The 27,233-nt window shown below is 38.6% G+C and overlaps 1 protein-coding gene and 2 pseudogenes across 1 annotated transcript; 1 reads left to right on the top strand and 2 right to left on the bottom strand.

Annotated features, from left to right (window-relative positions):
- Positions 1-1,496: 1,496 nt before the first annotated feature.
- nbr1a (NBR1 autophagy cargo receptor a) lies at positions 1,497-22,947 on the bottom strand. Its single transcript, XM_063003089.1, has 21 exons — positions 22,713-22,947; positions 19,782-19,844; positions 19,667-19,685; positions 19,528-19,550; positions 19,265-19,447; positions 18,328-18,405; positions 17,955-18,169; positions 17,751-17,870; positions 15,494-15,751; positions 15,076-15,235; positions 14,686-14,934; positions 14,036-14,158; positions 13,867-13,942; positions 13,658-13,768; positions 13,366-13,542; positions 13,143-13,277; positions 10,188-10,629; positions 10,023-10,093; positions 9,421-9,487; positions 7,429-7,531; positions 1,497-2,354 (listed from the first exon to the last, which is right to left on the bottom strand). Exons 1-21 carry the CDS (start codon positions 22,812-22,814, stop codon positions 2,175-2,177), a joined length of 2,955 nt encoding a protein of 984 aa, XP_062859159.1. The 5' UTR covers positions 22,815-22,947; the 3' UTR covers positions 1,497-2,174.
- LOC134322182 (5S ribosomal RNA) lies at positions 7,975-8,093 on the top strand (annotated as a pseudogene).
- On the bottom strand, positions 8,582-8,700 carry LOC134322183 (5S ribosomal RNA; annotated as a pseudogene).
- Positions 22,948-27,233: the final 4,286 nt, after the last annotated feature.

Raw genomic sequence — 27,233 nt, forward strand, 5'->3', positions numbered from 1 at the left:
TGACAGACAAACACTAACTAATAACACACAATTGTAATTTATTGATGTGCCACAAATGGTGCTGGTGCCATGGTACCTCAGTCTCCGAATACTCCGTTCCCTGGGCAGTCATTTGGAACTGGAAGCAACCAATAACTGTGGGATCACAAATTTAAGAACGTACTGTACAATAGGGCCCATGCAAAGGAGGAAAGGCATTAGACTGCTGCGCCACGCAACCTGTTTGCACCAAGATTCCCCAGACTCACGTGGAACCATAAATTGTTTTCATAATGCATTACTTGTTATATTTACATAAAACATTATTTTTAACTGTCTGAGCAGGTGTACACTGACAAAGGTCTAAAATCACTACTAATAAAAACACTTTTTTTTTTTTCTTTTTTTAACTTTCCTGTAGCAGTCCTCATTCTAATCTAAATGAGATACTGTGATATGACATAAAAAAAAGTGTTGTTCATACACGAAATTCCAGAACAGTTCCAAATTACCCCACACTTTCTTGTCTGGTCAGGAAACATTATTGATGCCAATTAAAATTTTACAATTTATTTGATACAAGGGTTCACTTGTTTCAGCAGCGAATGTGAATGATTACCAAACGTGTTAAATAAAACAATAAAATTATGACCTGAAACATTTGTATTAAATGGCGCTACTGTATTATAAGAACTACTGTATTAAATATCAATACAGTAATTTTCAACTGCAAAATCAATGTGGACAGTTTAGTCCAATTTTCATTGCTTTTTATTGCACAATTAAAGAAGCCAAAATGTCCAAATAAAACCCTCCAAGTCATCGTTTGATTTCAACAGGAACTAAAAAAACTTTCGGACTTTTTAATTTGCATATAAATATTTACTTCCATGTGTACTGGGATATTTCTCTTTGAGCAGATTTTTTAGCTAAAGCAACTGAAACACAGGTAAAAGGGCCAGTTCCTATTTTCCAAAAAAAAAAAGGAAGCTGAAGGTGGAAAATGCCTAGCTCATGACTTTTAGTTCAGAAAGTACATGAAATTGACAAAAGTATGTGGACACCCAACTATGGCCTTGTTGGATATTCATTTGATCCTTTGCATCCATAACAGACTTCACTATTGTTAAAAAAAAGGCCTCATAAAAGCGTTTGGATTGTTTGTAGGAATTTAAGCCCATTCAGTGAGGTCAGGCACTAATGTGAGACTACCTGGTTTGAACTGACGCTCCAATTTATCCCAAAGGTGTTTAATGGGGTTGATGTCAGGGCTCTGAGCACGTTATTTGAATTCCTCTACACCAGACTTTCAAATATCTTTATGGCCAGAAAGTTGATAGCATTAAATGTTTTTGATGTAATTGATTGTTAGCAGCCCTAGAGGTGAATGGGTGTGTGTATGTAATGGTGTGTGTGTATGTGTGTCTGCCCTGCGATGGACTGGCACCCTGTCCAGGGTGTTACTGTGTGCCTTGCGCCCATTGAAATAAAAAAAAAAATGATAACAGCACTACAAGTCATTGCTATGGAATGTTTTATTTCCAGTATTGGACACCAATAGCCACATTTACTTAAGCCAACAGCTCTATTACTGTTAGTACAGAGAGGACAACAACTGGTGTCTAGTGAAATTTAGACCGATCACTGGCTATGTTAAGCATAAGTCAACAAGTCATTGCACTTTTTATGGGCGAGGCAAAACCGTCACCTTAGTGTCAGATGGTTAAACATTACAGCAATTAGTGTAATTAACATGGCATTACAGAGATCACGGTGACAAAGCGCAACTGAAATACAGTTTTTCCCCTTACATATCCTACATCTGATTGGCAAATATAAAGTGTTTTTAAATGCACTGTTACCAAGTCTATTATACCCTCAAATTATTTTCTCTCATTATAGTCAATAAACACATTAAAGCTTTTGATGTGTTAGTAAAACACTACTAAGCTTACAGAAATATAGATAGATCAGATAAATCTATTTTAGCTTTGCCATTCATACTGTGCTGAAAACATATAATTGAAAAGTCAATCGAGTAATTGTTTAATAGTTGAGTGTGACAAAGCTGTTCTGCAAAATCAATCTATTCTACAGTAAACCACTAACCTCTTACCTCCCTGACTTAAATATATTACAAAGATTTCTCTTAATCGATAATCTCAAAGTTAATATTGTTTTATAGAAGACAGTTTTCAGTGCCTGGTTGTGTACCATTCATTGTCGGTCATTTGTACCAGCTCATTGACCACGTCTAGCAGATTGTACTGGTGCTTCCTTAACAGTTTCTGGTTTAGAGGCTTGTCACTGAAGCCCATTTCTTGTAGCACAGCAATCAATGAGGCCTCCTTAGATGCTGGGTCTGCACTGGGCCGCTGCAAGGGGAGAAAAAATATACCAAAGTTCATTTTCAAGCACAGTCCAGAGTCCGCACTTAACCTGTGCAGGCAAAACGGATCAGAAGCTAGAAAACATTACGCTTTAAATCAGAGCGTTTCATATGAACTATAAAACATTCAGGTCTATTATTAAATGTGCTTAGCAGACACATTTCTGTAACCATGTGATTACGCCTATGTGCCATAAAGTACAAAGGTAAAATGACATTGACGCATACAGGTGCAGTGAAATGTTAGTACTGGACTAGGTTTAAAAAAATAGTCTTATTCAGCTACACTATCTGTTACAAACTGAGACCAAATGTACACTATGTGAACAAAAATATTGGGACATCCCTGGGGGGGGTTGGGGTTTCTGGGGTCCTCCACGACATGAACTCAACCACTCACCTCATTGCCCCCTCCAAACCCCCACCTCCCCCCTGGCTGCACTCGCCAAGTTATTTTTATTATATTACAATTTTTTCGTTAAGTAAAACTAAAAAAACTAAAACTGTGCATTAAAAATGCCAGAGGCAGGAATTTGAACTTGAAGTGTGACGTCCGAGTGACTTTTAGTTCATTCTGTTCAGCCATCAGCATATCAGCATATGCAATTTGCAATTTGTTGAGGGGGCCCAACTTTTTTTTTTTTTTACTGGGGCCCATGAGCTCCTAGTTACACCCCTGATGTTGCATCTAGAAATGGTTCTTGCAATAAAAATGGGCATAAGTGTTCAAATTTTGCTTAATTATTAGTTTGCGATTAATCTCGATTAAAATTTTTAATCGCATGACAGCCCTAATATACGTATATATGATATGCTTCCAACTTTATGGAAGGCCCTTACTGTTTCAGTATGAATGTACACAAAGACAGCTTTGGAATGACCTGGAACATAAAATAAAGCTTTCTTGACCAAAATCAGTGTCCAGCTAAAGATCAAATAGAGGTCAGTCTAACTTAAAAACATTTGTATTTGAAATGGGATGTCCAACCAGTTCAAGTTTAGGTCTCCTAATATTTTGGGCTATTGACAGGGTGTTTTAAAGAATCATTTCCAGGTGTCTGAGTTGCAGTAAATTACAGTTTGGTTATAATCTGTAATAAGTAGACAGACTTGTTTGTCTGAAAGTATGTCATAATAAGTAGACAGACTTGTTTGTCAAAAAGTATGTCATAATAACTTAATTAAAATTAATCTAAATGAGCATCATGAAAACCCTAGTAAAGTTAAACTAAAGTTAGGACTTCTAAACATCAGGTCACTTGCATGCAAAACAGTAATTGTAAATGAAATAATTACAGATAATTGTCTTAGTGCCCTGTGTTTAACCGAGACCTGGGCTAGACCTGATGAGTATCTAGGTTTAAATGAAGCATCTCCTCCGGGTTACAGTTATGAACATAAGCCACGTCTTAGCGGTCGTGGTGGAGGAATAGCCACAATTTATGATAAAGACATAGGTCTTACTGTAAAATCAACTCCCATAACAAACTCGTTTGAAGTTCTTATCTCTGACATAACCAATAAATGTTCATCTGATAAAAATAGTATGTTTAAACTGGTTACTGTTTATCGACCCCCTGGTCCTTACTCAGAATTTCTTAACGAATTTGCCGATTTTCTTTCTAAATTAGTCTTATCAACTAAGAAAGCTCTAATTGTTGGTGACTTTAATATTCATTATGAGGATAAGTGTAATCCACTCAAAATTGCGTTTGACTCTATTTTAGAATCTTTAGGCATCACCCAAAATGTAACAGGACCCACTCACCGCTGTAAACATACCTTAGATTTAATACTTACTTATGGTATAAACATGGACAACCTGGAAATTATACCACAGAATGACTTAATCTCTGATCACTCCCTACTAATATATGAAGTGTCCCTGTCCAATAATATACAGCAACCAAATCGTTTTAAATGTAAGCGCACTATTACATCTGCAACTGCAGCAGCGTTCATAAACTGCCTACCAGAATTACCAAATATATCAGCATCAGAACCTAAAGAACTAGATCAGGCAACTCAAAACCTAGAGACCGTACTGCGCACAACCTTAGATAACGTAGCCCCACTCAAAACTAAACTGATTAGGGAGAAAAAACTTGCTCCATGGTACAATGACCACACATGCGCACTTAAACAAGCAGCACGGAAATTAGAACGTAAGTGGCGTCACACTACACTGGAGGTGTATAAGATTGCTTGGAAAGATGCTCTAACTGAGTATAAACATGCACTTATAAAAGCTAAATCTGTATATTATTCATCCCTAATAGAGAAAAATAAAAACAATCCTAGATTCCTTTTTGAGACAGTGTCCAAATTAACTAAAAACGTCAATGAAACTGAATGTAATATACCGCCTGACTACCAGCGATGATTTTTTAAAATTCTTTAATGACAAGATAGAAAAAATACGACTTCAGAGTCAGAGTGTGTCACTTGCCAATGTTAAGTATGGACTCACTCCGAGCAGCATTGGTGATAATAGTAACGAGTTAATCCAACTAAATTCCTTTAATCCATTCTCCCAAAATGAACTAACTGTGTTGATTAAATCATCGAAGTCATCATCGTGTATACTCGATCCTGTTCCAACTCGTTTACTTAAAGATTTACTCCCAGCTATTGTAGAGCCCCTGCTTACATTAATCAATGCATCCCTTAGCCTTGGGTATGTACCTAAATTGTTTAAAAGTGCTGTTATTAAACCCCTGATTAAAAAACCTAATTTTGATCCACATGTTTTATCTAATTATAGGCCAATTTCAAACCTTCCTTTTGTCTCAAAGATATTAGAAAAAGTTGTTTCCAAACAGTTATGTTCTTATTTGAATGAAAATTGTATTCATGAAAAATTTCAATCAGGATTTAGACCCAACCATAGTACCGAAACCGCATTAATTAGAGTAGTTAACGAGTTGTTAATGTCTTCTGATAATGGATGTGTCTCTTTTCTTGTTCTATTAGATCTTAGTGCAGCGTTTGATACGGTCGATCATAACATTTTACTGGAGAGGCTAGAAAATACAGTAGGTGTTAAAGGACTCGCACTCTCTTGGTTTCAATCATATTTGACTGACCGCTCTCAATTCGTTTATGTAAATAATAAATGCTCAGAAACTACAAAAGTAAAGTGTGGTGTTCCACAGGGGTCGGTACTTGGACCGCTATTATTTACACTCTATATGCTTCCACTAGGTGAAATTATTCATAAACATGGCATAAACTTTCACTGCTATGCAGATGACACACAGCTGTATATATCAGCCAAACCAAATGATACCGACACAATCAGTAAGATAGAAGATTGTGTAAACGACATAAAAAACTGGATGTCGTGTAATTTTCTTTTACTTAATTCAGATAAAACTGAGGTTTTACTTGTTGGCTCTAAAGCTGCAAGAGACAAGTTGTCTAACCTGGTGCTAAACTTAAACACGTTCTCTGTTACTCCCAGCCCAGATGTAAAAAACTTAGGTGTCACAATAGATTCAGATCTCTCCTTTGATACACACATTAATAATATTACTAGAGTTGCTTTCTATCATTTGCGTAATATCTCTAAAATAAGAAATATACTATCTGTTAATGACGCCGAAAAACTGATCCATGCGTTTATAACTTCTCGGTTAGATTATTGTAATGCTCTTCTAACTGGATGCTCTGGTAGATCCTTAAACAACTAGAACTAAAAAATTTGATCATATCACTCCTGTTCTATCATCTCTACACTGGCTGCCAGTTAAATTTCGCATTGATTACAAAATACTTTTACTAACCTATAAAGCGCTACATGGTCTGGCTCCACAGTATCTGAGTGAGCTGATTAATTACTACAACCCAGCACGTCCACTTCGTTCACAAGATGCAGGGTTACTTATAGTTCCTAAAATTAAAAAGACCAAAGCTGGTGGAAGAGCGTTTTCTTACAAAGCTCCACAACTCTGGAATAATCTTCCTGCCTCTGTTCGGTATTCGGACACAGTCTCAATGTTTAAGTCTAAACTGAAAACATATTTATTTTCTCAGGCTTTTGATTAGTATAGACAAAGGCGCAGAGCTTGGGGGTTCTTGGTCATAGAAACTTGTGGTGATCAGGGATGTTGGGTCGCTGTCGTTCTGCCTCTCTTGTCCAATCACTCTGGTTTGGGTAGGAGAGGTGGGCGCTGATGTCCTGTGAAAGCCTTCATGACCTTGTTACCTGCTCGCTCTCCCTTTTAGTTATGCTGTAATAATTAGGGCTGCCGGAGTCTAAAACTCTCTGTAAAACTGTTTGTCAACTAGCATTGTACATTATTAACTACATTCTCTGTTGTTTTACCCCGAGGGCATTCTGATGGAAACCTGTTTACCCGCCGAGGTTAAGGATTAAAGTCGAGACTGCCGTGACAGCTATGCTGCTCCTGCCGGATGTGACGGGTCTGGAGTAATTGCAACGACAAGAAATCACTACAGACTTTATTGAAGACTAGAGCGGATAACAACTCTATTATTATTTAATTGTTTATTTATCTATTTATTACCACTGTATGACTTTTAGATCATTCAATTCTGTGTTTGTATGATTTGTGTAAATCGTGTATTTATTTAAAGTATCCTCCAGACCACCCAAGAAGGATGGGCCCTGTTGAGTCTGGTTCCTCTCAAGGTTTCTTCCTGTAATTTTCAGGGAGTTTTTCCTTGCCACAGTCGCCCTCGGCTTGCTCAACAGGGGTTTTTGTATCTGTTGGTCCTGGATTTTGTAAAGTTGCTTTGAGACATGTATATTGTAAAAAGCGCTATATAAATAAAGTTGACTTGACTTGACTTGACTTGTTACCACACGTTGCCATAATTGCCATAATGATTCATCTGGTAGCTTTTGTGCTTTAAGGATTCACTAAAATGCCTAAAAAGGAAATGAAAAATGCCAGAAAAGGAAAGGCAAATTCTTCTTCTAAAAAATGGTGGCTCATGTTCGTCTCTGTTTCTAGCTGGGTGCTTATTTTAGCTAGGTGGTGAGAAAAGGGAGAAGTGAAAACTATAGCACATGTAGGTCGTGTTGTTGTAGGCACCTGCATAGAGCTGCTCTGGCCTGTGAACAGGGCCTTGTAAGCAGATGCTGCCACTGAAAGTGCCCCCTTTACCAATCCTTCAGTCAGGCCACCATGCCGCAGCCTGCGGGCAAAAACAACAAATTACTGACCTGCAAGGAAAAACAGGTTTTTATGTAATGTGGTGGTAATGAAAGAAAATACCACAGCACACTTCAGTTTGTTTCAAAGGTGTAAGGTTAACCACTGGAACTGTATGTTTCTACACCTACTTCCTTTTTACTGAATTTGAATACAAACCATACATGCATGTAGCTGTCAACCTGACTAGTGATGAGCTGCACTGTGAAAGGCTACGCTTTAAGATATTGAAGATTTGTATAATTTTTACTAAAAAGCAGTGCTGGTGTACCATTATAGGCTTTTAAATGTAGGTTTATTTAAAAATGTTACATTTAAATAGCTAAAATTCAAATTTATAATTTATAATAACATAAATAATTACTTAGGTAATAATAAGGTAAAAGTAATGATCTAAATAATTACATAAACAATAGTACAAAATAGGCTTACGGACACACCACCTTGAGAACGCCTGATCCCATCCAATCTCAGAAGCTAAGCAAGGTTGGGCTTAGTCAGTACCTAGATGGGAGACCACCTGGGAATACTAAGTGCAGTAAGGGGCGGCACGGTGGCTCAGTGGGTAGTACCATCGCATCACAGCAAGAATGTCCTGGGTTCGATCCCCAGGCAGGGCGGTCTGGGTCCTTTCTGTGCGGAGTTTGCATGTTCTCTCCGTGTCTGTGTGGGTTTCCCCTGGGAGCTTCGGTTTCTTCCCACAGTCCAAAAACATGCAGCCTATCCCTGGAGCCTATCCCAGCTTTTCAATGGGCACAAGGCACACAGTAACACCCTGGACGGGGCGCCAGTCCATCGCAGGGCAAACACACACATGGCAGACACACACACATACACACACCCATTCAACTATAGAGCAATTCAGTGTCTCCAATTAACCTGACTGCATGTTTCTGGCTGTTGGAAGAAAGCGAAGCTCCCGGAGGAAACCCACGCAGACACGGAGAGAACATGCAAACTCCGCACAGAAAGGACCCGGACCGCCCCGCCTGGGGATCGAACCCAGGACCTTCTTGCTGTGAGGTGACGGCGCCCCTTACAGCACTTAGTATTCCCAGGCGGTCTCCCATCTAGGTACTGACTAAGCCCAACCTTGCTTAGCTTCTGAGACTGGACAAGATCAGGCGTTCTCAAGGTGGTGTGTCTGTAAGCCTATTTTGTACTATTTAGATAATTACTTTTACCTTATTATTACCTAAGTAATTATTTATGTTACTTATGTAAATTTTTTTTGCTATTCTACCACCTCTGGCTCATACTGTTAAAGACTAGTAGTCATTTTGCAAACAACTCAGCTAGTGCATGTAGCAGAACTAATTTTCTTTTATTTTGATCATAGCCAATTTTCCATTTAAACATATTTATATAAACATAAAAACCATTAAACAGAGCCAAATGTCTTTGGCCACTACAACAAATACATATATTTTCTCTTTTTTATTAGATCATACAATGTTTTTCAATGTTTTACAAATCATACAGTTGGAATAACAATTTGAGTGAAAAGTTAAATCTTTACATAAATTTAAAAATTTTTCTTAGTATCCACAATGGCCATATTTATAAAAGCCGATTTATGGCTGCGGTTTCTAAGGAGTTGAAATTCACACGCTCAAAGTAGTTCAAACGTGCGTCAATGGAAAGGATACGACTCAAGCAAGTGTGCATGTGAAACTGACCATGTTCATTCCTTTGTATGAAAGGTCAGATTTCCTTTTCATTAGTACCAAATTCCAAAACCCTTCACTCAATTGTGTTGGAACAAGCTGAAGGTGAACATTTGGCTGTTTTTTATTAGTTAGCCAGTTCTTGCAGACCGACCACAAACTTGTAATTTGCATCTTTAAGAAAGCATTGATTTAAGATTTATACCTAGGATCCTGAGTGCTGCAGGTCTCAAAGGCACTGGCAGGGGCCTCCATATGTGTTAATCCTAACCCTGAAAAAAAACATCATAGTTCAACAGCCTGAGACAAATCCTGCCTAAACACAGCTATCAATTAAAGTGGGTACAACAAAGACTGGATTGTTGCATTTTCACCCCTCAGTGCAGAAATAAAGTGGAATTGTGTTTTTTATTGATGTGAAAAGTGCAGTTTTAGTCCTTCGTTAGCCTGCTTTGTACCTAGTAGTCTGATGTAAGCAGAATGAACTGTTCAATCTCAGTTGCATAGTACAATACAATTTAAACGTTTCATTTTATGCAACTCAAATCTCAGTAGGTGCTCTGTTTTCAAGCCTAGAATGTGTAAAACCATTTTATATCATTATTTTTTATATTATATATTTTATCGTCTTAAACATCTGTAAATCTATGATTAAAGTGTCATAAGATTATCATGAAATTCTGTTGAGCAGTATAAATAATCTTCAAAAGTGCCTAAATTTTCTTAAGAATGGAAAATGGATTTATTATTTAATTTGTCTGAGGGTCAATTCTTTAATTTCTCCAGGCAATATATCATTTGTCTTACCCTGAGCTGGACATGATCTGTTCTCCTCAGATACCTGTGTTCCGATCTCATTTGCACATGGCTGTATCGACCTAAAACATAAAAAAAAGAGAAATGCTTAAACACTGTGCCAGAGCAAATAAAGCGTCAAAGATCCATTTTGTCTGATTGCCTTAGGGAGCTGACCTGTGTGTACGGAAAGTTGGTGGTGGTGACAGTGAGACAGGTGTAGATACCACTTCCGGAATGAGAGCAGGAGTGTGCAGTATTTGAGAGGTGCACAGCAACCTGTTCACACTGTTTTGCATAACAGGTGTTGGGTCCACTGTCTCCCCGTCTGCAATGGTTTGATCCATAGCTCCCTCGGGCTCTGCGCTGCAGCCATTTGCAGGCTCGGACACGGCTGAGGTGTATAGTGAATCTCCAAGAGGTTTGGAGGTATCAAAGCAGTCAGGCAGGACAACAAGGTATTCCTCAGAGGATACCGAGGATGCCTGGCTGCTCACCTCATCCCATTCTTCCTCTTTATCCTGATCTACTTTCCTCCCTTCCTCCTCCTCCTCCTCCTCCAAGGTGGCAGGATCGGTGTAAAGGTTTTCATTAGAGCCAATCAGCATGTCTGAAAAGACTGGACATATAAAAAGGTTACTATAAAAGACTGTCTAGGAAGATACAGAGAGGTGTTAATGTGGAATTTTAGAAGAATAAGCAATTATTGACATTTTTTATTTTTCCACTTATGGGACCCAGATTTTTAAATTTTTGGTGACTTACTTAAAAAGATAATTAAAAATAGCTTGTCACAAAGCCAAAACCGGAATGTTGTTGTGGATCTGAGGTGCACAACAAGGACCAGAGTCCAGTACTGTTTCATGATTTTCCATCTCTAACTCACCTTGTACACCTGGTTGTAAAGTGTTAAGTTTGATCAAGTGTGTTTGATTATTTATTACTATAATTTATTAGAATTTTAACATCATGTTTTACACACTTTTGGTTACATCATGACAGAAACAGTAGTTACTTAATACACAAGACTCCTCAGTTTACAAGTCATTGACAATTTTCTATCTCCAATTCACCTCACTTGCACGTCTTTGTACTGTGGGAGGAAACCGGAGCTCCCGGAGGAAACCCACACAGACACGGGGAGAACATGCAAATCCGGACCGCCCCACCTGGGGATCGAACCCAGGACCTTCTTGATGTGAGGCGACAGTGCAGGTGTGTTTGATTAGAGAAGTGTCCAATCTGTGGTGGCCCTTCAGGAGTGAAGTTGTACAGCTGATTGTCCTTGATTTAAATATATATATATATATATATATATATATATACACACAGTGGGGGAAATAAGTATTTGATCCCCTGCTGATTTTGTAAGTTTACCCCTTTACAAAGACTTGAACAGTCTATAATTTTTATGGAAGGTTTATTTTAACAGAGAGAGACAGAATATCAACAAAAAATCCAGAAAAAAAACATTAAATAAAAGTTATAAATTAATTTTTATTTAATTAAGGGAAATAAGTATTTGATCCCCTACCAACCAGCAAGAATTCTGACCCCCACAGACCGGTTATGTGCCCATGAGGCACACAAATTAGTCCTGTCCCTGTATAAAAGACTCCCGTCATAGAATCAGTTTCTTCCGTTCAAATCTCTCGACCACCATGGGCAAGACCAAAGAGCTATCAAAGGACGTCAGGGACAAGATTGTAGACCTGCACAAGGCTGGAATGGGCTACAAGACCATCAGCAAGAAGCTTGTTGAGAAAGAGACCACTGTTGGTGCGATAATTCGAAAATGGAAGAAATACAAGATCACAGTCAATCACCCTCACTCTGGAGCTCCATGCAAGATCTCACCTGGTGGGGTAAGAATGATTCTGAGAAAGGTGAGGTCAGTCCAGAATTACACGGGAGGAGCTTGTCAATGATCTCAAGGGAGCTGGGAGCAGAGAAATGCTGGATATGACCCCAAGAACACCATTCCCACCGGGCATTTCTTTGCCTCCAAACACGGCGAGTGCAGTTGATGCCAGAGAGCTCAATTTTGGTCTCATCTGACCATATCACATTCTCCCAAGCTTTCTCTGAATCATTCAGGTGTTCATTGGCAAACTTCAGACGGGCCTGTACATGAGCCTTCTTGAGCAAAGGGACTTTGCGGGCACTGCAGGATCTCAATTCATTACGGCGAAGTGTGTTACTAATGGTTTTCTTGGTGACTGTGCTCCCAGCTCCCTTGAGATCATTGACAAGCTCCTCCCGTGTAATTCTGGGCTGACCTCACCTTTCTCAGAATCATTCTTACCCCACGAGGTGAGATCTTGCATGGAGCTCCAGAGCGAGGGTGATTGACTGTGATCTTGTATTTCTTCCATTTTCGAATTATCGCACCAACAGTGGTCTCTTTCTCACCAAGCTTCTTGCTGATGGTCTTGTAACCCATTCCAGCCTTGTGCAGGTCTACAATCTTGTCCCTGACGTCCTTTGATAGCTCTTTGGTCTTGCCCATGGTGGTCGAGAGATTTGAACAGAAGAAACTGATTCTGTGACAGGAGTCTTTTATACAGGGACAGGACTAATTTGTGTGCCTCATGGGCACATAACCGGTCTGTGGGGGTCAGAATTCTTGCTGGTTGGTAGGGGATCAAATACTTATTTCCCTTAATTAAATACAAATTAATTTATAACTTTTATTTAATGTTTTTTTTCTGGATTTTTTGTTGATATTCTGTCTCTCTCTGTTAAAATAAACCTTCCATAAAAATTATAGACTGTTCAAGTCTTTGTAAGGGGATAAACTTACAAAATCAGCAGGGGATCAAATACTTATTTCCCCCACTGTGTATATATATATATATATATATCAACTTATAAATGAAAGAAATACACCAGCACTAATTTTATCAGTTAAAAACATGTTGATAATGATGATATAGAAACAAAGATGTAATGATTTCATACACTCTAACAATGCACATTTCATCCACAGTTTGCACGGAATCTGTCCGTCTCCCAAAAATGCCTGAAATCAATCCTGGATAGAGATTTAAGTGTTAAGGCATAACGTAAAAACAACCCAAGAATTTTTCACAAGTTCACACTTGCTGTGTTTGGAATGGATTCGATTCTTACCTGGGATAGTTGGCTCTTGAAGTAAAACTGGCGGCTGGAACGGGGTGGGAGCTTCAGGCCTCTTAATAGTTGGCAGGACAGCTCGGTCAGTCCTTTCCATCAAAGACCTCTCATTAGAGGAGGTGGGGTTGTGACCTGCAAAAATAGAAATACAAGAGCATAGCAGAGCAGGACCGATTAACATAGCAATTGTAGCAAAATAAAAAAAGACACACACTCTCACCCTCAAGCCTGCCTTTATTGGCTCGAAGCCGCCATCTAGGTTTGTGCTCAGGTTCCTCTTCCAGGGTGAGGGACCTGATAACGGTTTCACAGACGAACTGGGTCCCACTAATGTCATCATCACCCTCATCATGAGCCTGATGGTCCATGTTCTCCATGTGTCTCTGGGGCTGAACCACTGTTACCACACAAACACATAGAACATATATAAAGGTGTCCTGTCTGTGATTGTTAAGGACAACAGAGCTAAAATTTCTCTGGTCATTTTTTAACCTTCGTTCTGCCATTCTGACCTTGGAGTTTTTTCACGCCTGTGTGTTTAATATTCTCCTTCACTGAGCCCACTCCATGCTTTGCAATCGTAGGTCCATTAAGTGGGACTGGAGACATACATGGAGTCATATCTGAAGGGAAAATATTATAATGTTGTTGTGAAAGTCAAACAATTGCCAGTAAAAAAAAAAAACATTATTTGACTATAGAGAAGAGGAAAAAAACATACCAGCTGGAGTATTTGCTGGAACTTTGTCCAACTCTTGAACAATATTTATATCCAGCAACTCAAAGGACAACAAATCCTATAAAAAGTAACAAATTATTACAGTAAGTTTTTACATGCCACATGAGTTTTGTGACAGAGACTGACAGTGATTTATTAATACAACACATACCTGTGCAGTCAGCAGGTCCACAGAGGGAATGTAGTATTCTCTCAGGCAGTTGGAGGACACCCGAGTGTCACAGTCTCTGCCAGACCAGCACACTCCCTCTATTCCTACCATGCTGGGTTTATTCTGGAAAACAAGGTTTAATAATAAAATAACCACATATAACCTATAGTGTTCTAAATTTGTTTAGAATTACATAACTAATATTTAAAAATGGGGATTATATTTATAAATAAGGCTCTTAGGTAATGCAGCTGTCTAACGTATTAGGACACCAATTCAGTCTTCAAACTTGTAAGTATGAATCTAAACACAACTGGCTGTGTTTAAAAGAGGGAAGGTTGAACTGGGTCTCTTCCCACTGCTCCTACAGCAATATGCAATCTCCGGAACTGGTCCGGGCACCTGCACGAGTGGGTTGGGAAAGGCGGGCATTGGGGGTCACATGGAGCTTAGTGTGTCTCTCCATGTGCGTACACTGGCCACAGTTGTGCAAGCGCCAGCAGATTCATATTCGATAACTGGAAATAACATACCTACATACATATATAAGTCTGTGTTGCCGTTATGGGGGGGTCTATTACACTGGGCATTACCTTAAACTAAAATGATTAAGAAAAGATTAAGTTAAACAAAAAAGTCTTTTCACTCACCAATTGTTTGCTGGAGTGGGAAGTGAGTTTTTGGCCAGAACTAGACACCACTACGATGCTGCACCAAACTCTAGGGCCAAACTGCACCCCGCAGTGTGCCAGGCGCCAGTGGGAGGTGTAGGTGCCCTCAAGCATGGGTGCCACGAATGCCACACTCACCATACCAACCTGGCCTGGCATCAAAAAGGGCACCATCACCTCCTTCTGCTCCTGTAACTCCAAGGCCAGGTTTCCCCACATGAACTTCAGCTAGAAAGGAAAATACACAAAGCCGACATGCAAGCAAAATACAAGCAAAATCCACACAAAAACATGTGGGTGTACACACACCACTCTCAGGTTGAAATGCTTAATATGATTAATAGTTTTTAATGTGAATTGTTAGAATACCTTGGTATCAGAGGTCCAGCTGATGTTGCCAGTATTCTTCATCTTCCAGTACTTGATGAACTTGGTGCCAGGCTCCAGACAAGTTCCGTCTGGTAGATTCTCATCCAGAAACAAGGCAGTCATTGTGGGCACCAAGGTGGAGCAGGAGACCTTGGGACCCCTGGTTTGAGTGCACAGAGTATTGTGAGTATAGCTTTGACAGCTTTGCTTCTTTTCTTTTTTTTTTTTTTTTTTTTTTCTTGAAGCTCATAGCAAAAAAGTTTTTTTCTTAAAAATACAATAAAGGCAGCGGGTGCAATTGAGGTAGTTCCATCCACTTGCCAGCGATAAACGCAACTATTACAGACAATGAGATAACGACTGTTCTAGACTGGGAGGTAGATCACCCAGCCCTGAGCCCTCACACTATGGCCCTTACTCTGGACTGGAGGCCTGAGGCTCTGAGCCGGTGGCTGCAGCTGCACCAGGAGCTGATGACGGAGCAGGAGCAGGAGCAGAAGCAGGACCAAGGCCTGGGCCGCTTGTCCCATTGGTGGCTCCACTCCACAGCAGACCTCTTTTCTCCAACCGCAGCTTCTTCTTAATCTCCTTCACTTCAGCTTTCAGCTGTCTCCGCTCGGCTTTTAGACGCTGCCGTTCAGCCTTACGAACTGTCCTGTCTCCACGCCGCAAGAACCTAGGAAATCGACAGAAGAGAACAAAAGTCTTCAACTAGGGGCACAATGAAGGCTAAAATGATTATTGGTTGCTTGTTATTAAAATAATCTAATAATATCAGATATAAATCCCGATTATTTTACCAATAAATGTTAAAAGACAAATGTCAATAAATGTCATCAAATGACAAAAAGATCACATAAGTTCACTATGGAAGCACTTCTGTACGTCACTCTGGATAAGATAATAATAATTTATACTTTAATTGAAAGGTGGGCTGAGCTTAGACATGTCATTTCAAAGCCAACTCAGCACATTTTGTGAATCTGGTTGTGAAGTTTTTGTCATTTTAATTTTGCTGTTTGGCCATCCATCCCCCCCAGACACAGTTAATGTCGGTGTCCGACTGGCCATTAGAAATTCGAACCCTGGATCTCAGCGGTAGTGGGTTAATCTGAGCACCAATTATTTAATAAAATTGATTTAATTTGCATCCCAAAAAAATGTCATGACATTTTGTAATACAAATTTACATATTTAAATCTAACAGTGTAGTGTGTTCTGACAGAAAGTAAATGCACATATGGATGAGTAAAAATTTACTACAAAGTATATAACAATTTACAAAGTATTACACTTATAAGTTAACTGGGATGTACTTCTAATGAAAAAATGTGACTGTATTGGTTGCATTGTGCAGAAAAAAATGAAAGTAGTAAAATAATTGATTTACACCTTCAAAACGGCTGTGTGCTGTGTGTCTTTTGTCTTCTGGCTGCTCCTTATTGGCTCATTTATGGGTCGCCACAGCAAATCTGCATTCCGCATTAACTTTTAATGACTTTTTATTATAGCTTTGACACCTTCCTGGCACTAGGGGTGTGCTATATCGTATCGTTCACGATAATACCGGTATAATTTTTCAAACGATACAAAAAGTACCATATCGGGATAAAAGCGATATTCTGCGTACTTTGCGTAATGACGTCACAAAGCTACGCAAATAGCGTACGTTCGTTACGTGGGTCATTTGGGTACAGTAACGAGTATGGCAGAACGCGGCTCTGCGGTGGAGGAGCTCGTTCCAAAAACTCCAAATCCACCATAAATTAATCTTTGGCAACCCAAACTCGCCGGCAACTTTTTTGCGGAAGTATTTCTGCACGCAGGTTTACACAGGGACGCAATTCAACCGAGCACCTCCACCAACCAGTGCAGGAATACTCTCAACAATAATGTCAACCACCAACACAGATGTAGTACTACTACTGCTTAGTACTAATACTACTACTGTACTTAGTAGTAATTGTGGCGCGCTACGAGTAAAGGCCCACCGGGCTCTGCGCGTTCCAGTGTTGCCAGGTTGGGCGGTTATCCGCCAAACAATTTAATAGCAGTTAAATAACACTTCTATTTAAAAGAAAATATTCCGTTTTAAAAAGCTCCAGCATTGAAGAAGGTTATTAAAAGTAAAGTCAATTTTATGACTTTATGATTTTTTAATTAAAAAATGCTTATTATTAGTATGCAGGTATTCGTGATGTAATTCTACATGGCACTCACTGCCTGTATAGGTAAATAAATGACCACATAAAAAAAAGTATCAGTTTCTGTGCGACCCCTGTGTGAGCAATGGTCTCAGTCTGGCCACCCCTATGGAAATCGTCTGACTTCGCCATTACATTATGTTACATTATTTTCACTGGAAAGACAAAATAAAGAAAAGTGTGTGTAATTCTTACATACTTCCTACATTTTTTTACAATGTGTTAACTTATATTAATTCTAAATAAAACCTGAACATTATATTTTTTTGCAATAGTGTTTTCTCGAAATAAATAAAATATTTTTCAGTGTTTTGTTATATCGCCAAAAATATCGTTATCGCAAAAATAACCTGAAATATCGTGATATTATTTTAGGGCCATATCGCCCACCCCTACCTGGCACAACCCTCTAATTTGGTGAAAGATAAAATAAACTTTCTGTTATATTGTTAGGAGTTAAACTGGACTTGCCTGGGTTCTGGAGTTACTCCACGCTCTGGAACAGACAAGGGAGTCCTTGTTCTCTTTAGGTTGTGACTAGGATCATGTTTGTGACTGCATGGCTCACATAAAATGCAAGAGGGACACACGCTGGACAAATAAACCAAAAAGGTCAGTTTTCAACTTGTAGTCGATGGAATTTTAAACAACAATCAACATTCAATCATCATTCACCTGCAGTGATATCCTCCCCCAGTGGCTGGTCCCTTGCAACTGCTGCAGTTAGGTGTCGAGGTTCTAGGTGTTGTGGAACTAACTGTTGCCAACTGAGTTCCAGACGTTCTGGGCTCTTCTGTTGTATTATGATCAGAGCCTTTGTGTGTGCAGCACTGACCTGAAAACTCACTACACATTTTGTCCACCACCTCTCTCACTACCTGATCTTTGAACTATAAAGACAGATATATGTTTCATTAACATATTTACTATCAGATAGAAATCAGAATACAAATCACAATACAAATTCTGCATGTTGTGCACAGTATTAGCCATGCACAATACTGATACACATGGGCATTGACGAATGTTTAATGGAGTGCTTTCATACCCTGTCCATGTAGGATTTGAACCATGCTGGCACAGCCTCCTCTTCAACTTTGGTCACTTTGTTTTCCTTTACAACCACCTGCAGGAATAAAATAATTTGTCTAAACTACCAAATTTAGGTTTAATAGAAGGCTGCAACAATTGCAACAAAATGTAATTATGAAGTGAACACTGTCACAAACACCCATTCAGACATAGCCAATTCCTTACTGCATTCACAACCTCCATCACATCACTTAACACCTATGCTGGCTAATTTTCCCTAACTATTGGTAGATTACTAGCCAAGGACCAAAAAACATGTATTTTTGGTATGCAATACTAAGTTAAGCTCCTTTTCAGTAGCACAGATTAGATATTGCTGCTACTTTTAGGTTCCTTTTGGTATTATATACAGATGAAATGACCTAGTTGTTTTTATCTGTTAATTTAGCAGTTAGTGAAAACTTCATTCCAAGTTTTATTTAACAATTTGACAATTTCCTCCTTCTTCTTACGGCTGCTCCTATTAGGTGTCGCCACAGTGGACCATTTATCCCCATTTTGCCGTGTTCTGAACATCCTCTTTTGTCACCCCAACCACCTGAATATCCTCCCTCACCTAATCAATGAACCTCCTCTTTGGCCTTTTGTTCTCCTACTGCCTGATGGCTCCATCCTCAGCACTCTTCTCCAGATAGAACTCTCATCCCTCCTCTGCATATGTCTAAACCATCTCAATCTGACCTTCCATAACTGTCCCTCTAATAATCTTGTTCCTAATCTTCGCCCATCCTCATCACTCCCAAATCACTGCCTTCTTTCTGGTATTAACATTTTACCTACTGTCATAACTTTTTTGAATTGGGGTTGTACTGTATATTAGTTGCAGCCATGCTAAACATTACCAACTCCATTCATACACCTATTGGGAGTAAAAAAAGGGAGCATGTGCTTACCGAGTCCCGCTCGGGGGTCACCTGTGTCTCCTTGTCTGCCATTTTTACTCTTGCACGGTATGGTGGTGCTGGTCTAGGATCAATTCTAAGTTCTTTAACTTCAGCTTTAACAGGTCCACCTTCAGCCTGGCCTTTCATCTTATACACATTCATGTGAAGCTGGTTGGCTTGCTTAAGTGAACTCTAAACAAAACATTAAGATACATATATACATAATTTTGCTAGTGCCAATAAAGAAGCAAACCAAATAAAAATGTCCTTACCTTTAAAGCCTCCATATATTCATCTGATGAAAAGCATAGCAAAAAGTTAGCATACAACATTGGAATACAAGCTTAAAAAATATATAGTATTAAATATATATACTTTTAAAATATATAATTTTACAGTTTGTGTACATACCTTGACTGTTTATGGATATCTGTAAACAGAAATTTACCAAAGACTCAAACCTCACCTCTAGCTATTTTATATCAAGTTAATTGTAATTTGAGTACAAGTGTAGTAGTGTACTTACCTCTTCATTGTCCTCGTCAAAATACTTAACTTGAAAATGACTCAAGCCAAAAGTTGTTTTAATCTAAATGCAAGAACAAAGAATGAGCCAAGTAGACAAAGAAATCAGCTCAAACAAACGATTAATAGTGACAATGAACAATTTGGATATTACAGCTCAAGCTTCACTAAAATGCCACAACTTGGTTTACAAATAAGTCAGATTTACAAAGAACCTTTAAATGCATCAAAACCTAGGCAAAGCTAAGGGTAATCAATTCCTAATAGTGTACAATGGCTCAAAAGTCTTTACTCACTTAAAATTTTCTATTTAAATTAAACAATTATACTATTTTTTCAAGCATAATTCTGTTCATATCACACTACTACTATAATTTTGCTTGCTGCTGAAGTGGTACACTCAATGGTATGAACTTTGTATTTTTAATGGGGTTTTTTCCGTCTGTTCAAAATACATTCCAACTAGGGCTGGGCGATTTTCACGATTAATTCGGTTAATTCGAATGAACGTTTTCACCCGATGTTAGAAATGTGCCAATCTCGATTGTTTACATACTTTATATTTTAATTAAAATACCAACATGTCACGAGGCAGAAACTGACCAGACGCTCGCGGAATATAAATCAAGGAAAGTTTAATATAAAAAAGGCAAAAACAGTGTACAAAATCAGCGAAAACTAAAACAGTAAACGGAAGACAACAAGTGTCATACACTGTAACAGTTAGATTCAGTAATAAGGAACGCAAACACGATCGGCAAAACAAGACACAAACAGAAGAGTTTAATTAAGATTCACTGAATCGAACACAGCTGAAATTAATCAAAACTCCGGAGCCGATGAGCGCAATCAGGATTGGCTGACCGGGGACATGTGATAGTCACGTGAGAGTCTTTGGGAGCATGGGAATTGTAGTCTATATTGTTAGAAGCCGATCTTAAGACCTCCATCCACCCCCCAGTCACAAGAGGACAAAATCAAAGCTGAGCTGAGTGATTACTTGATGCCCCCCCCCAGTGTAGATACTGATACAGACTCACTTATATAGAGGAAACAGTAAACAGGCTCGTGTTTCTTTTAAGGAACCTGTAAAGAACTTATATGGTTTTGCACTTTTCTTAATGTAAGGAGGTTCTGCTGCACATTATTTAAAGTGAGTTGTTTGTGAGTTATTCTTATAAAGGATATAGCTAATTAAGATTTCTATTTTGTTTTAATTATTATTAATTATTGTTATACAGTTATTGTTATAAAGTTTGAGTTCCTTGAAAGGATAATTATCGGTGGTGCTGTTACTAGTTTTGCACTTCTGCAATTAAAATGTAAAAAAAAAAAAAAAGAAATTTGAGTCTTTTTTCAATTGCATTATACAACAACAAAAAAAATCGAAATCTTAATCGAGAATCGGTAATAATTTTAAAATAATCAAGATTTTTTTTTTTTTTGGCAAAATCGCCCAGCCCTAATTCCAACTTCAGGATTTGTAATATTTTTTAACAGACTGGAATAAATTTAGATTAAAATGTGAACTACATTAAGATATATGAAAATGCATTTCACTGCATATAAATAAAAACATTTTATACTGTGTAACATTAGTTAAAACTAGGGCTGTCAAACGATTAAAAATTTTAATCGCGATTAATCTCAGAATTTCATATAGTTAATCGCGATTAATCGCATTAAATAAAATCTGTGTAAATGTTATAGAAAACAAGGTTTTTTAAGTGAAATGTGAAAAGTGGACGTTTCTACACGAAGTGAGTGTGTTTTGACCCTTTTGGGGCTTCCATAGTTCATGGACTAGCGTGCTTGACTCCGGTATTCAGTGCCGTAACAGATTAAGTTAATGAAGTGTTTTGCTCCCGACAACTTGTGAATATACCGTGTATTTATTTCTTTATTATGCAAGTGCATCCCTACGATGCTCAGTTATATTATTTTAACAAACCGCAAATGAACAACGGTGGCAAGTCCGACATTAAAACGTTGGTTCTACCAGTCAAGTCTCAACATGAACTAGAATTTGCGTTAACGGCACTATTTTTTTTTTATCGCGTTAAATTGAGATGCGTTATTATCGCGTTAACTTCGACAGCCCTAGTTAAAACAAATCATTTTGTTTTCCCACATTAATTTGTATAGGCTGGTTATTCATATTTACATTTTCGGCATTTAGCGACTTACAGTATACAGTCTAAGCAATTGAGGGTTAAGGGCCTTGCTCAAGGGCCCAACAGTGGCAACCTGGCAGTGGTGGGGTTTGAACCAGCGACCTTCTACTTACTAGTTCAGTAACCACTAGGCTACAGCTGTTATATACACAGAAAAAGTTTCCACATCATCACATTTTTATGCACTTCTGAAAATCTGGTTTATTTACAATGTAAATGTTAGCAAAAAGGTTTGGAAAAAATAATGAATTTATATAATACTAAAGTAATTATGTAAAACTAAGTAACATTTAAAATATAATAACATTGTTACTGTTGTATTTATTATTATTAAATTAACAAAAGTAAAGATGATGCTTAAACAACCTTTAATTATTTACTGTGATTTCAAATAAAGAATGTCATCAGACAAGTGTGGCAGAGGACACAAGACAGTTATTATTTTATAATGTTAAAATGTTATCTGCTATTAAATATAAAAATATTAAACAGCTGCAATCAAACCATTTGTTTTGTTTGTTTGTTTTTGACAGAATTACTGACGAACGTCTTTCTGACAGTGTGTTTGTGTAGGCCTCTAGGCCTGCTGAGACCATAACTACGTCTAAAACTACATGGACTCGTACTAAATAGTATGAAAGAGTAGTACGCCACCTTCACTGACATGCTGTGTGAATAGTATATGCAAAAGAGAAGTATGCGCACTAGTGTATAACCGCTGACAGACAGCCACTGTGTATGAAGGCTGATGTGCTCACCCAGGCCTCCACTGTCTCCCACTGCGCTTTGTCTGTGTCCACAACGGGAAACTTCTTCACATTCCCTCGGAAATTCACTTTAACGGTAACTGGGTGATTCATGTTGGTTAGACACAACTACACAATAAGTCTCATTTGGAATATAACGCGTTAATTTAACATGACGAAATGGACATTGTTATCGGCGCTGTCTCTCCGCTGTCTTGTTGTTTACATGGTTTAACTCGTCCACTCCCCCACACACACGTAACAGGAAATGTGTCATTACTCGCTTACGTTTCTCCTCGCTTTCTTATATAAGCTCGCTAACCATTATAATAATTATTCACACGTTTAAAATGTTGTTATAGAATAATGAAGACCGTATTCACATATGCATCTAGCATGTAATTACGGGAAATTATAGTTATTAGGTCTGGGAGACGATCCGAAAAGGAATCGACTCTTCGATTCCTGAGTTTAGAAATGAAGAGTCGACTTCAAAACATTGGGTCCGATTCCCATCAACTCAAGTTCAAGCACAATTTATGGATAATTCTGTTACACATTTTCTTACATTATTTTTGTGTTTATAAAGTAAAATTCACAAGTATAACCAGTAATAACAAGTATAAATATATTACAAATTTGACACTTTTCAAAAAATCTTTGATATGAAGTTATTTTAATAACACCTTTTGTGAAGGCGAAGCAACATTTAATGTTGACAATTAATACATTTTAATCACGTTTGTACATTCAATCATTGTATGAGCCATCCACATTTGTACAGTTAAAAAAGGGTCAGGCACAATAGGAGAGGAGATTCTCTTGTCTTTGTTTAACAAGTTACAAAGCTGCAGTTTTAGCCAATACTGACCCAAGCATACTAGATTGTTTGTTTGTGTATTAGGATTTTAACGTCATGTTTTACACTTTGGTTACATTCATGACAGGAACGGTAGTTACTCATTACACAAGGTTCATCAGTTCACAAGGTTATATCGAACAGTCATGGACAATTTAGTGTCTCCAGTTCACCTCATTTGCATGTCTTTGGACTGTGGGAGTAAACCCACGCAGGCTCGGGGAGAACATGCAAACTCCACACAGAAAGGACCCGGACCACCCCACCTGGGGATCGAACCCAGGACCTTCTTGCTGTGAGGCGACAGTGCTACCCACTTAGCCACCGTGCCGCCCTACTAGATTGTATCAGATAACATTTAAACTTTTTCTGATCTAATTTCCCAACCATGTCATATTTTGTATTTTTAAAATAACAAAAATAAAGAACAGATTTACATTTATGGCATTTAACAGACGCTTTTATCCAAAACGACTTACAGTACTGTGACACTGTCTGAGCTATTGAGGGTTAAGGGCCTTGCTCAAGGGCCCAACAGTGACAACCTGGCAGTAATGGGGCTTGAACCAGCAACTTTTTAATTACTAGTCCAGTACCTTAACCACTAGGCTACAACTACCCTATAACCAAGCACTTAAAATTTAAATGCATTCATTTGGAAATTAAAATGATCATAAAACAGTGTTGTCCTGATCAGAGTAGCAGTAAGTCCTGAGTCTACTATGAATGCAAGGTGATAACATCTATTGGTGTCCTGTCCGGGGTGTGCTGCATTGCACTCAGTAAATCTGGGGAAACTGGACCCACCGCGACTCTTACTAGAATACAGCAGTGGTAAAACATCAAAATAAAATGATTTGAGAAAACCATACAATAATATATTGTAGAAAATAACTGCAAGTTTGTTTTGACAAATCATGTTTTCCAATCAGTCACAGGAAAAGAATGATGCCATGACTGCCATGTAATACAATCTTATGCATTTACACTTTCAGCATTTAGCAGACGCTTTTATCCAAAGCGACTTACAGTACTGTGACAGTATACAATCTAAGCAATTGGGGGTTAAGGGCCTTGCTCAAGGGTCCAACAGTGACAACCTGGCAGTGGTTGGGTTCGAACCAGCAACTTTTTAATTACTAGTCTAGTACCTTAACCACTAAGCTTCAACTGCCCTTTGCCTTATGCAAATGTTATTTTATTTTATTGTAGTTTTTTTCTTGAGTGTGAACTTTTGACTTCGACAGTATGTAATACTAAATGTACAGTGTATCACAAAAGTGAGTACACCCCTCACATTTCTGCAGATATTTAAGTATATCTTTTCATGGGACAACACTGACAAAATGACACTTTGACACAATGAAAAGTAGTCTGTGTGCAGCTTATATAACAGTGTAAATTTATTCTTCCCTCAAAATAACTCAATATACAGCCATTAATGTCTAAACCACTGGCAACAAAAGTGAGTACACCCCTTAGTGAAAGTTCCTGAAGTGTCAATATTTTGTGTGGCCACCATTATTTCCCAGAACTGCCTTAACTCTCCTGGGCATGGAGTTTACCAGAGCTTCACAGGTTGCCACTGGAATGCTTTTCCACTCCTCCATGACGACATCACGGAGCTGGCGGATATTCGAGACTTTGCGCTCCTCCACCTTCCGCTTGAGGATGCCCCAAAGATGTTCTATTGGGTTTAGGTCTGGAGACATGCTTGGCCAGTCCATCACCTTTACCCTCAGCCTCTTCAATAAAGCAGTGGTCGTCTTAGAGGTGTGTTTGGGGTCATTATCATGCTGGAACACTGCCCTGCGACCCAGTTTCCGGAGGGAGGGGATCATGCTCTGCTTCAGTATTTCACAGTACATATTGGAGTTCATGTGTCCCTCAATGAAATGTAACTCCCCAACACCTGCTGCACTCATGCAGCCCCAGACCATGGCATTCCCACCACCATGCTTGACTGTAGGCATGACACACTTATCTTTGTACTTCTCACCTGATTGCCGCCACACATGCTTGAGACCATCTGAACCAAATAAATTAATCTTGGTCTCATCAGACCATAGGACATGGTTCCAGTAATCCATGTCCTTTGTTGACATGTCTTCAGCATACTGTTTGCGGGCTTTCTTGTGTAGAGACTTCAGAAGAGGCTTCCTTCTGGGGTGACAGCCATGCAGACTAATTTGATGTAGTGTGCGGCGTATGGTCTGAGCACTGACAGGCTGACCCCCCACCTTTTCAATCTCTGCAGCAATGCTGACAGCACTCCTGCACCTATCTTTCAAAGACAGCAGTTGGATGTGACGCTGAGCACGTGCACTCAGCTTCTTTGGACGACCAACGCGAGGTCTGTTCTGAGTGGACCCTGCTCTTTTAAAACGCTGGATGATCTTGGCCACTGTGCTGCAGCTCAGTTTCAGGGTGTTGGCAATCTTCTTGTAGCCTTGGCCATCTTCATGTAGCGCAACAATTCGTCTTTTAAGATCCTCAGAGAGTTCTTTGCCATGAGGTGCCATGTTGGAACTTTCAGTGACAAGTATGAGAGAGTGTGAGAGCTGTACTACTAAATTGAACACACCTGCTCCCTATGCACACCTGAGACCTAGTAACACTAACAAATCACATGACATTTTGGAGGGAAAATGACAAGCAGTGCTCAATTTGGACATTTAGGGGTGTAGTCTCTTAGGGGTGTACTCACTTTTGTTGCCGGTGGTTTAGACATTAATGGCTGTATATTGAGTTATTTTGAGGGAAGAATAAATTTACACTGTTATATAAGCTGCACACAGACTACTTTTCATTGTGTCAAAGTGTCATTTTGTCAGTGTTGTTCCATGAAAAGATATACTTAAATATCTGCAGAAATGTGAGGGGTGTACTCACTTTTGTGATACACTGTATGTAATTTGTATTTGATGTTTAGTTATTGCAATTGCTCAACTAAGGAAAAACAGCAGCTCAACTCTCCCTTACAAATATGTTCTTAATAACAAAATAAAAGAGCTGAATTATAACATTTTACACAAATGCTACCCGGTAAATGCAATTTTGAGTACATTTTATGATGTGAGTGATGCATGTGTTTTCTGTAAAGGGGCTACAGAATCCATTGAACACTTATTTTTTGATTGTGTATTTTCCTATTCTTTCTGGGGTAGGGAAATTCCTCGGAAAGGCCAATATGTTTTATTTATTTTCAATGACCCTTTATTTAACCCCGAAGAGCACTTTGTAATGAACCTGTTCATAATTTTAGCCAAATTTTATATACATAAAATGAAATTTGCCAGAGAAACACCTACATACTGTATATGACCTTTGTTAGAACGGACCTGTGTAACTATATAGATACATTGGTGAATTTCCGACAGAAGCAAAATAAGAAGTGTTGTAGATCTATTTCATTGTTAAAGCTTTTCAATTTTATCTGAACCCCAAATGGTATTATTTTTTGTTTATTGTCTTTTGGGTTTTTTTTATTTCTCTGTTGAATAAATATTGAACATATATCTTACTTTTTACTGTTTGACTATGTTTGATTGTTATTTACATTTAATAAAAAAAAAATTGCAATTCAAGTTATGAGGCATGTTTGATGTGCGCATGCGTGAAGTGTTTTAGTTCCAGTCTGTCGCGTATTTTGAACGTCATCTAGCAGCGCGCGA

This window comes from Trichomycterus rosablanca, chromosome 10 (genome assembly GCF_030014385.1).
Source record: "Trichomycterus rosablanca isolate fTriRos1 chromosome 10, fTriRos1.hap1, whole genome shotgun sequence".
In the NCBI taxonomy this organism is placed as follows: domain Eukaryota; kingdom Metazoa; phylum Chordata; class Actinopteri; order Siluriformes; family Trichomycteridae; genus Trichomycterus; species Trichomycterus rosablanca.

Excerpts from the sequence above, each read along its gene's own strand:
- nbr1a (XM_063003089.1), bottom strand. The coding sequence starts at position 22,814 with ATGAATCACCCAGTTACCGTTAAAGTGAATTTCCGAGGGAATGTGAAG. Across the intron at positions 19,845-22,712 it reads GGGAGACAGTGGAGGCCTGG|ATTAAAACAACTTTTGGCTT; the intron begins GTGAGCACATCA and ends TCTTGCATTTAG. Across the intron at positions 9,488-10,022 it reads CAGATCATGTCCAGCTCAGG|GGTTAGGATTAACACATATG; the intron begins GTAAGACAAATG and ends GTTTTTTTTCAG.